This window comes from Lathyrus oleraceus, chromosome 1, assembly GCF_024323335.1.
Source record: "Lathyrus oleraceus cultivar Zhongwan6 chromosome 1, CAAS_Psat_ZW6_1.0, whole genome shotgun sequence".
In the NCBI taxonomy this organism is placed as follows: Eukaryota; Viridiplantae; Streptophyta; class Magnoliopsida; order Fabales; family Fabaceae; genus Lathyrus; species Lathyrus oleraceus.
The window spans coordinates 114,501,678-114,513,820 of NC_066579.1; the positions used below are offsets into that span (position 1 = coordinate 114,501,678).

The window sequence follows — 12,143 nt, forward strand, 5'->3', positions numbered from 1 at the left end:
AATTCCCTAAGCGGCTTCGATCTCTATTCGATTCAAATTCGATTGAAAAGCGCAATAGATATATGACAGATTTATATTTCTATATTCCAAATTAAGCAAACGGATAAATACAATCGTGAATTAAACAAACACTATTTACAAACGCAATTTAACGACAAAGCAACGAAAACGATGATTAATAGTTAGGAATGCAATCATACGAATTTAATCAAAACCATTCCACAAAATACAGATTAAGCAAATGAAATTTCATAGAATAGAATTGAAAGAGAACGAAATTAAATGGATAGAATAAAAACCTCAAAGCCTTGGAAATTCGGTTACAGCAGATTGACTCTAGGAGATTAGTTCCTCTTCATGATTGTACAAAAGCAAAAAGTTATCGTTAATAATGTGTATTTTCTACAGTACCACGGCTGCCCCCTTTTAAACAGAATAAGGGTTTCACTTATAATTCAAATTGGGACGGAAAACCTAAATTCGGCCCAACAAATGGCCCAAAAGAAAATATTTCCTAAAGTATGAAACTCCAACGAATTAATTGAGACGTCTTAGCTCAGCTTTTAGCTTCAACATAAAAGGTGTAGCTCTTTCTCTTAGCTTTCCAACGATTGGTAGCACGCCTCGATCTGATACTCCTAGCTCCAGTTATGAATTTATTCGTGCAGACTGCTAATGCTGAAAATAAACTGCGAAAAACAAATAAGTGTAAAAATAAGATAAATTATAAAAACACATTAAAAGAGAAAAATAACCAAACTAAAATATGGAAATGCATAAATATAAATATAGAAGAGTGTGCATCAAAATATACTGATCAAGTAGCACATAAGGAGACTTGAAATTAGTGACAAGAGAAGGCAGGTTGTTGATGAGAAAGACAATATGACAGATAACATAGTTCCAAAAAACTTTTGGGAGATTGGACTGAAACATGATAAATATAGCAACATTCAAGACGCGTATGTGTTTCCTCTCTGCTATAACATTTGTTCATGAGTCTCTATGCATTTCCTTTGATGAAAGATGCCCCTTTGATTGAAGTAATCATGCATAAAAGATTCATTGCCATTATATTGTTCTGACTTGCTGAATAATTTTGGCAAATTGAGTATGAGCTAAGCTAATGAACAACACAATCAAAGCCATAGCCTCAAATTTGGATTTCATTAGAAAATACCATGTGTGTCTTATGAAATCATCTATAGTTGTCAACAAATATAAATGTCCATGTATAAATGAGGGTGTAAATGGGTCCCATATATCCATATGGATTAATGCAAAAGTAGAAGTATATTTAATTATACTTAAAGGAAAATATAATCTGGTTTGTTTTGCAAAATGACAACAATCACAAATGAGATTAGAATGAGTGTTAATACGAGGAAAACATTGTTGAATGATTTTGATTACATTAATGGAAGGGAGACCCGGCCTATGGTGCCAAAGACTAAAAGTGCTAGCAACATTATAGTTAAATTGAGTGAAAGATACATCATTATGAAAAGTAAAATTAATGCAAGAATCTTGATGTATGATGTACAAGTGATGTTAAAGCTTAGTAAGCCCAATCATCTTCAATGAAGGTTGTTCCTAAATGACACAAGAACAATTGTCAAAGATGAGTTTGCAGTTGTTGTTAGTAGAAATTGGGATGCAGAAATAAGATTACAATTGAAATCTGGAACATAGAGAACATGGTATAAGGTTAGATCAAAATTTAATCTAATAGTGCCTGAAATGTTAGATAAGATGTGTGATCCATTTGGTAATTTGATAGTGATAGGACTAATAGAATGATAGGAATAAAAGAGTTTAAGAGAGGAACAAATATGATATGTAGCACCCGTGTCAATAATCCAACTAGTAGTCGAAGAAATGACATTGTTATGTACAAAAGCATAAATAAAATATGATGAGAAGGTATGAATGAGATGAGAATCATAGGTGTTAGATTCCTTAACCTTACTCAGTAATGCTACCAACTTGTTGTACATTGCAGGGCTGACTTCCACCTTACTTTCTAGTGCATGAGCAGAAGGGGATGATGAGGATAGATCTTCATATGTGGTTTTAATATTATTAGAGAACCTACCTTATCTTTGAATCTAAAACTCGGAGGAAAGCCATGTTTGAAATAGCAAGTGTCAAGGGTATATCCAGTTTTGCCATAAAATGAACAAACTTTGGAGTTGCTAAAACTTTTGCTTTGAATATATGGTTTGCGAGAGCCTCTACTTTGTTTGGATTGGAACTTAGCATGTGGTGAATAATTATGAGCATGAGCCATAAGAATCTTTGAATAATCAAAAAGAGGAGCTAATTGCCTTTCTTGTTGCAAGATGGATGAAAACACTTTGGTAACATCAGGTCGTGGTTCCATCATAAGGATTTGAGACTTGACATGGTTGAAATTATCATTCAACATTTTGAGGAAGCAGATGACATATTCAAAATCTATTTGTTTCTTGCGTGCATCATGAGCACCACATGTACAGTTGGGAAGGATTCTTAAAGCGTCAAGATCTTCCCATAAATTGTTTAACTCGTTAAAGTAAGATGCAATTGATTTGTCATCTTGTTTCATTGAATGAATTTGTTGAAGAAGACCAAATAAATAAAAATGGTCACCTTTGGAAAACTGATTGTGGAGATCAGTCCATAGTTGTGCAACATTTTCAACATAAATTGCACTTTGAGCAGTGTCTGGAGATAGAGAATCAGAGATCCAAGCAAGCACGATTTTGTTGCATTGTTCCCAAGCATCAAAGAGGTTATCATCTTTATTTGGTCTAGGAATTTTGCCATTGACGAATTTGATTTTGTTCTTGCTTAGGAGTGTCCGCTTCATTGATCTACTCCAAGATTCATAGTTCTTCTCCGATAATGGTGGAGAGACTAAGTGTAACACCCTTCTACCCAATCGACATATTTAAATAAGTTATCAGAGTACCACATGTAGAAGAGTTTACATTTCTTACAACATACACTTATCGCATCACAACACATAACACATTATTTATTATATTTAAAACTTCGCAGCGGACAACAACATAATTATTATTTTTCATCATATAATAATTCATAAAAATGTTTCAACATTGTCTCGACAAAACATCTCAACATTTTAATCCTCATGAACAATGTAAATAAAATATAATTATCTATCGAATCCCATAACCCCGGTGTCACATGACCAGAGCATTTGACTCGACTCCGTAGAATAGCTCTACATTTATTCTTCAAACCTCAACGAAAGCTACTCCTCTTTATCTGCACATTGCTCATCATAGATGAACATAAACACATGCAGAAGGGGTGAGAATTACATTATTAAATAATAATATAACGACATAAATATAAACATAATTATATATTTCACATATGCCGACACAGCTCATCATCATCATCATAATCAACAAACTCATGAACATCAACGAAACAACATATCAAATGCAATGCACACACCCATGCATGACTCAACACGACTCGGTATACCCATCTTGTGACCACTACAGGATCACCACTCCCAGATTCATCACCATAGAATCCGAGTTCCCCGTAAGGAACCAAGCCTCTCAACAAGCCCGGAGTCAACAACATCATTGGAACTCAGTCCGTTCATCACTAGGCATCGGCCTTTCATGAATGCATGCACACCAAACATGCATCATAATCAACATCGCAAAACATCGCAACAACAACATCATATGATCATGTTATCTTCATCATTAATAGCATGACATACGACTCAACAAAACAACAACAACATTACATCTTAACACATGGATTCATCACAATCAACCACAATAGGCCAAATCACCATTTCAACATAAAAATTAGTCATTTTTCAATACTGGAACAGTGTTAACCGGTTAACGCTATAGGTTAACCGGTTAACGCAGGAAAATACACATACAGGCAAAACGCAACAGTGTTAACCGGTTAACGCTATGGGTTAACCGGTTAACGCAGGCAAAACGCAACATTTTCACAATATACAACAGTGTTAACCGGTTAACACCCTGGGTTAACCGTTAACGCAGACAAAACAGCAGTTCCTGCGCTAACACAAGGCAGAATGCAGAGTTCTCCGCATTTTCCGCCGTCGGAGGACTTCCGGACCTCCGATTCAACTTCCGTAAAAGGCTACGCGTTCGGGAAAACGCGACTCACACAACTACGGATTCAATTTCAGCTTAATTCGACTTATTCATCATAGTACTAAACGACGGTAAACCCCAACTTCCCCAATCTTCCTAATTCCCCAAAATCCATCAACAATCCTACATAAATCATGAAAATGCTCGCATATTATCATTTAATAAGGTTCAGACCCCTTACCTGAGATAATCCGGCAAATCTTTGAGCTTCAATCCTTTCCGTTCTTCAACCTCTGCTCTACAGCTTCTCCCTTCTCTGCAGCTTCTCAACTTCCACGTAAAACCCTTCTGTTCCAAAAATGAGAAACTTTTTCTCTTATCCCAACTTATATATTTTCCAATTATTATTATTCCAAATAATAATAATAATAATAATAATAATACTAATAATAATCCAATTTATTTAATTAAATTAATAAAATAATATTATCAACTTAATTAAATAATTCTTTTACTTTATTTGGGGTGTTACAACTCTCCCCCACTTTAGAAGTTTTCGTCCTCGAAAACATACCTCAAGCAAATAGAGCCGGATACGACTCCTTCATCTGATCTTCACGCTCCCAAGTCAAGCTCTCACCAGCTGGACCTCCCCAACAACTTTCACCAGAGCAATCTTCTTACCTCTCAGGGTCTTCTCTTCTCGGCCATCTATCCGAATTGGCAACACCTCAACGGTCAAATTATCCCTCACCTGGATATCATCCAACTGAACAACATGCGAAGGATCCGCAATATATTTTCTCAATTGAGATACATGAAACACATCATGCAGATTAGAAAGCGACGGCGGTAAAGCTATCCGATACGCCACTTCCCCAACTCTCTTCAAAGTCTGATACGGACCCACAAACCTCGGAGTAAGCTTTTTAGACTTTAAAGCTCTACCCACACCTGTCGTCGGAGTAACTCTCAAGAACACATGATCTCCCTCTTGGAACTCAAGTGCCTTTCTCCTATTATCATGATAACTCTTCTGACGACTCTGAGAAATCTTCATTTTCTCCTGAATCATCTTAACCCTTTCAGTCGTCTGCTGCACAATCTCAGGTCCGAGTACAGCACTCTCACCTGATTCATACCAACACAATGGAGTTCTACACCTCCTACCATACAATGCTTCATATGGAGCCATACCGATACTAGCATGAAAACTATTATTATAAGTAAACTCCACCAACGGCAAATAACTATCCCAAGAACCACTCTGCTCCAACACACAAGCTCTCAACAAATCCTCCAAGGATTGGATAGTTCTTTCAGTCTGACCATCAGTCTGAGGATGATAAGCTGAACTCAACCTCAACTTGGTCCCCAACGCTTTCTGCAAACTTTCCCAAAATCTAGAAGTAAATCTGGGATCTCTATCAGACACAATACTGGATGGAATACCATGCAGCCTCACTATCTCCTCAATATACAACTCTGCCAACTTCTCTAAAGAGTGATTAATCTTCATCGGCAAGAAATGCGCCGACTTAGTCAATCGATCCACAATCACCCAAATAGAATCATTACCTTTCACCGTCTTCGGCAATCCCGTCACAAAATCCATGGAAATGCTATCCCACTTCCATTCAGGAATCTTCAAAGGTTGCATCATACCTGCCGGTTTCTGATGTTCAATCTTTGACTTCTGACAAGTCAAACAGGCATACACAAACTTAGCAACATCTCTTTTCATACCAGCCCACCAAAACAACTTCTTCAAATCCTGATACATTTTAGTTGCACCTGGATGGATACTCAATCCACTCCTATGGCCCTCTTCAAGAATACTCTTTTTCAATTCAGACACCTCAGGAACACAAACTCTACCTTTAAATCGCAGGATGCCATTCTCATCAATCTCAAAATTACCACCATTACCCTGGTTAACCATAGTAATATGATCAACTAGAGCGACATCAACTTGCTGACCATTCCGAATATCTTCCAGAATTCCACTATTCAACTTCAGCATACCCAACTTTACACTATCAGCGGAAACTTCACAACCCAAACTCATATCACGGAACTGTTCAATTAACTCAAGTTCCCGAACCATCATCATAGACATATGTAGAGACTTTCTACTCAGCGCATCTGCAACTACATTAGCCTTACCGGGATGATAACTCAATTCAAAGTCAAAATCCTTCAGTAATTCTAACCACCTTCTCTGCCTCATATTTAACTCTTTCTGATCAAACAGATACTTCAGACTCTTGTGATCACTGAACACTTCGAATCTGGAACCATACAGATAATGCCTCCACATTTTCAACACAAATACAACAGCTGCAAGTTCTAGATCATGCGTAGGATAATTCCTCTCATGAACTCTCAACTGTCTAGAAGCATAAGCTACAACTTTACCATTCTGCATCAAAACACCACCAAGACCCATCAAAGAAGCATCACAATAAACAACGAAGGACTCACCAGGATTAGGCAAGATCAACACTGGAGCACTGGTCAACCGCCTCTTCAACTCAACGAAACTCGCTTCACAAGCTGCATCCCACACATACACTTGACCCTTCTTAGTCAACTGCGTCAACGGCAATGCCAACTTAGAGAAGCCTTCAATAAATCTGCGATAATAACCAGCTAACCCCAGAAAACTGCGTATCTCAGTAGCAGACTTCGGAGTCTCCCACTGTAATACAGCATCCACTTTAGCAGGATCAACAGAAATTCCACCACTCGAAATCACATGGCCAAGGAAACTCACTTCCTTCAACCAGAACTCACATTTAGATAATTTTGCATACAATTTCTTTTCTCTTAACACCTGCAAAACAACTCTCAGATGTCCTGCATGCTCTTCTTCCGTCTTAGAATATATCAATATATCATCTATGAACACCACAACAAAATCATCAAGGTACGGATGAAATATACGATTCATATATTCCATAAACACACCTGGAGCATTAGACACACCGAATGGCATCACAGTGTATTCATAATGACCATACCTCGTACGGAAAGCAGTCTTCGCAATATCATCTGACTTCACTCGGATCTGATGATAACCCGACCGCAAATCAATCTTACTGAAAACATGAGCTCCAATCAACTGGTCCATCAAATCATCAATCCTCGGCAATGGGTACCGATTCTTGATAGTCACCTTATTCAACTGCCGATAATCGACACACAACCTCATCGTACCTTCCTTCTTCTTCACTAACAATACTGGCGCACCCCAAGGAGAAACACTTGGACGCACAAACTTCTTCTCAAGCAATTCTTCAAGTTGCTTCTTCAATTCAACTAATTCAGTTGCCGACATTCTATAAGGAGACATCGACACTGGACTCGTACCTGGTACTAAGTCAATGGCAAATTCGACTTCACGTTCTGGAGGTAAATCGCTTACATCCTCCGGAAACACATCCTGAAATTCACAGACAACAGGCAAATCTACACTCACCACTTTCTTATCCGCTTGCAGAGACGCAAATAAAGCGAATATCTGAGCTTCCTCTTTCACAAAATCCCCCACCTGCCTAGCAGATAGAAATCTTGCCTCATCATTCTCACCAACTTCAGAAAACCGCACCGTCTTACTATAGCAGTTGATAAACACGCCATAGAATTCTAGCCAATTCATTCCCAGAATAATATCAATTTGGTGCAAGGGTAAGCACACCAAATCAACCACGAACTCTCTCTCAAAGATCGTCAAATGACAACCTCGACAGACAACAGAAGTTTTCACAGAACCATTAGCAGGAGTATCTATCACCATACTTCCGCCTAGGGACGACATAATCACACCAATCCTGGTTGCACACTCATATGAAATAAACGAATGAGTAGCACCAGTGTCAACAATGGCAAGCAATTCAACATTATTAATCAAGCAAGTACCTTTAATCAGATTATCTTCTTTAGGAGTTTCAGCCCCGCTCAGAGCAAACACCCTACCAGTAGTATGAGCTGCAGTAGCCGCCTTCTTCGGTTTCGAGCACTGCGAACTGATATGGCCTTTCTCGCCACAATTAAAACATGTCGGACCAGCATCCTTACATTCAGTAACTCTATGACCAGTCTGACCGCATCGGAAACATCTCAGCACTTTCTTGGTACAGCTATCAGCACGGTGGCCTGGCTCGCCACACTTGAAACATTTACCAGCTATGGAAGATCCTCCCCCACTTGGCTTCTTCTCATCTACCATTTTCTGCTTACCTCTACCATTCGGAGATGCATAAGGATTACCACGATCCTTATTCTTCTTCTCACTAAGACTCTTGTAATGCGCAGTCCTAGCCTTGCTATCTTCATCAAATATCCTGCACTTGTTAACCAATGTAGGAAACCTACGAATCTCCTGGTAACCAATGCCTTGTTTGATCTCGGGACGCAACCCGTTCTCAAACTTGACACACTTGGATCCCTCAGCATCAGCATTATTATAGTGAGGACAATACTGCACCAGCTCCTCAAACTTCGAAGCGTAGTCAGCAACAGACAGGTTACCCTGCTTCAGTTCTAGAAATTCCATCTCCTTCTTACATCGCACATCAGCAGGAAAATATTTCTCCAGAAAGGCCGTCTTGAACCTTTCCCAAGTCATCTCAGCACCTGGTACTTCAATTCTCTGGCGAGTGTTATCCCACCAGTTTTCAGCCTCTTCAGATAACATATGCGTACCAAACTGCACCTTCTGTGCTTCAGTACACGTCATCACCCGGAAAATCTTCTCAATCTCCTTCAGCCAAATCTGAGCACCATCTGGATCATAGCGCCCTTTGAATGTAGGAGGGTTATTCTTCAGAAACCTTCCCAAATTCTTAAACTCGTCGACCGGCGGATTCTGCTGCGCCTGCATAGCCTGCGCCATAGCAGCCAAAGCCTCAGCAATCGCACGGTCATTTTCTCCAGCCATACTCTGCACAACACCACCACACCCGTTAAATATCGACAGTGTCATTTACACTAATCGACCAACAGGGAAAACATCACATTATGACTCGACTGGACTGACCTTGCTCTGATACCACTAATGTAACACCCTTCTACCCAATCGACATATTTAAATAAGTTATCAGAGTACCACATGTAGAAGAGTTTACATTTCTTACAACATACACTTATCGCATCACAACACATAACACATTATTTATTATATTTAAAACTTCGCAGCGGACAACAACATAATTATTATTTTTCATCATATAATAATTCATAAAAATGTTTCAACATTGTCTCGACAAAACATCTCAACATTTTAATCCTCATGAACAATGTAAATAAAATATAATTATCTATCGAATCCCATAACCCCGGTGTCACATGACCAGAGCATTTGACTCGACTCCGTAGAATAGCTCTACATTTATTCTTCAAACCTCAACGAAAGCTACTCCTCTTTATCTGCACATTGCTCATCATAGATGAACATAAACACATGCAGAAGGGGTGAGAATTACATTATTAAATAATAATATAACGACATAAATATAAACATAATTATATATTTCACATATGCCGACACAGCTCATCATCATCATCATAATCAACAAACTCATGAACATCAACGAAACAACATATCAAATGCAATGCACACACCCATGCATGACTCAACACGACTCGGTATACCCATCTTGTGACCACTACAGGATCACCACTCCCAGATTCATCACCATAGAATCCGAGTTCCCCGTAAGGAACCAAGCCTCTCAACAAGCCCGGAGTCAACAACATCATTGGAACTCAGTCCGTTCATCACTAGGCATCGGCCTTTCATGAATGCATGCACACCAAACATGCATCATAATCAACATCGCAAAACATCGCAACAACAACATCATATGATCATGTTATCTTCATCATTAATAGCATGACATACGACTCAACAAAACAACAACAACATTACATCTTAACACATGGATTCATCACAATCAACCACAATAGGCCAAATCACCATTTCAACATAAAAATTAGTCATTTTTCAATACTGGAACAGTGTTAACCGGTTAACGCTATAGGTTAACCGGTTAACGCAGGAAAATACACATACAGGCAAAACGCAACAGTGTTAACCGGTTAACGCTATGGGTTAACCGGTTAACGCAGGCAAAACGCAACATTTTCACAATATACAACAGTGTTAACCGGTTAACACCCTGGGTTAACCGGTTAACGCAGACAAAACAGCAGTTCCTGCGCTAACACAAGGCAGAATGCAGAGTTCTCCGCATTTTCCGCCGTCGGAGGACTTCCGGACCTCCGATTCAACTTCCGTAAAAGGCTACGCGTTCGGGAAAACGCGACTCACACAACTACGGATTCAATTTCAGCTTAATTCGACTTATTCATCATAGTACTAAACGACGGTAAACCCCAACTTCCCCAATCTTCCTAATTCCCCAAAATCCATCAACAATCCTACATAAATCATGAAAATGCTCGCATATTATCATTTAATAAGGTTCAGACCCCTTACCTGAGATAATCCGGCAAATCTTTGAGCTTCAATCCTTTCCGTTCTTCAACCTCTGCTCTACAGCTTCTCCCTTCTCTGCAGCTTCTCAACTTCCACGTAAAACCCTTCTGTTCCAAAAATGAGAAACTTTTTCTCTTATCCCAACTTATATATTTTCCAATTATTATTATTCCAAATAATAATAATAATAATAATAATAATACTAATAATAATCCAATTTATTTAATTAAATTAATAAAATAATATTATCAACTTAATTAAATAATTCTTTTACTTTATTTGGGGTGTTACACTAAGACATCACTAGGATTCTCTATTGGGTGAAGGTAATAGGGACTGGTTTGATCAAGAGCGAGATTCTTGATTGTGTGATTGTTGTTGTTATTGTTGGAAGAATTGAATTCACGAGGATCTTCCATTTGAAGGAATGGGGGTGAAGTTCAAGAATGGAACAAAGAGAGGTTAACCATGGTGGGTTTTGGGAAACGGTAAAAAAAAAAGATCATTTTCAAGTCATTCTTCCTCCTAATACCATAATACAATTTGTGAAATGTGAAATAATTTCCATTATTGAAATTACTTAAGAAATATATACACCAAAGTATATATATATATATATATATATATATATATATATATATATATATATATATATATATATATATATATATATATATATATATATATATATATATATCCAAACAACTCACTAAACCTAACTATATGCACCAAAATAGGAAAAGAAGTTGGAGATTAAAAACAGAAAACAACATAATTCTATAATTTAATATGAATCAAAAGGAATATTAACTAAACATCAATTAAAACTCATAACATTGCATCTTGTGGACGATTATTTAAAGATCATAATTGTCAATATCTTGGAAGTTTTGTTTGCTATCTTGGCAATGGTAATGCATTCTTTGAAGATATCATAGTGTCATTCTTGCCATGGAATGTCCTATCTCTATCTCTGTTCATTGGCCCTCTTTTTGATTCATTGACCTTCTTTTTAGTTGGAAACAAACTCAATGATAGTGTCTAGTACTTTTGCTAAACCAACTTTGATGCCTTATAATTAGGGTTTTGCATTATTCTAAAACGAAACCAAATCGATACAAACATATGGTTGAATTTGGTTCTTAAAACTCCTTTACCAATTTTTATTTGAGTTGGTTGGGTTCAAAAACCGATTCACATCAATAACATGCTTAAATCGATTAAAAAGTTGATTTTTCTCCAAACCAATTTGAAAGGTAAAATTTCCCAAAATCAATATTAACTAAAATGTTTTTTCCATTATCCTTATTATCCAATTTTTTAATTGTTTTTTTTTTACTTTATCCGATTTGGTTCTTAAGAAAAACTATTTTAGATTTTAATAAGTATATGTTATTATATAAAGCATCATATGCGCATACTTATATAAAAATGTTTGAACATTTTAAGATAAAATAAATCAAATCATATAAAAATAATAATTTATTATTAGAAAACTAAACCGTAGAACTATTTTAAATATGAGATTAATTACTATA

The 12,143-nt window shown here is 37.3% G+C and overlaps 1 protein-coding gene across 1 annotated transcript; it reads right to left on the reverse strand.

The window, feature by feature from the left end:
* Positions 1-1,551: 1,551 nt before the first annotated feature.
* Positions 1,552-2,851, reverse strand: LOC127094629 (uncharacterized). Its single transcript, XM_051033440.1, has 2 exons — positions 2,096-2,851; positions 1,552-1,593 (listed from the first exon to the last, which is right to left on the reverse strand). Exons 1-2 carry the CDS (start codon positions 2,849-2,851, stop codon positions 1,552-1,554), a joined length of 798 nt encoding a protein of 265 aa, XP_050889397.1.
* Positions 2,852-12,143: the final 9,292 nt, after the last annotated feature.

Coding starts and splice junctions, on each gene's coding strand:
- LOC127094629 (XM_051033440.1), bottom strand. CDS start 2,851: ATGAAGCGGACACTCCTAAGCAAGAACAAAATCAAATTCGTCAATGGC. Junction 1,594..2,095: donor GTTTTAGATTCAAAGATAAG/GTAGGTTCTCTA, acceptor TGTGTCATTTAG/GAACAACCTTCATTGAAGAT.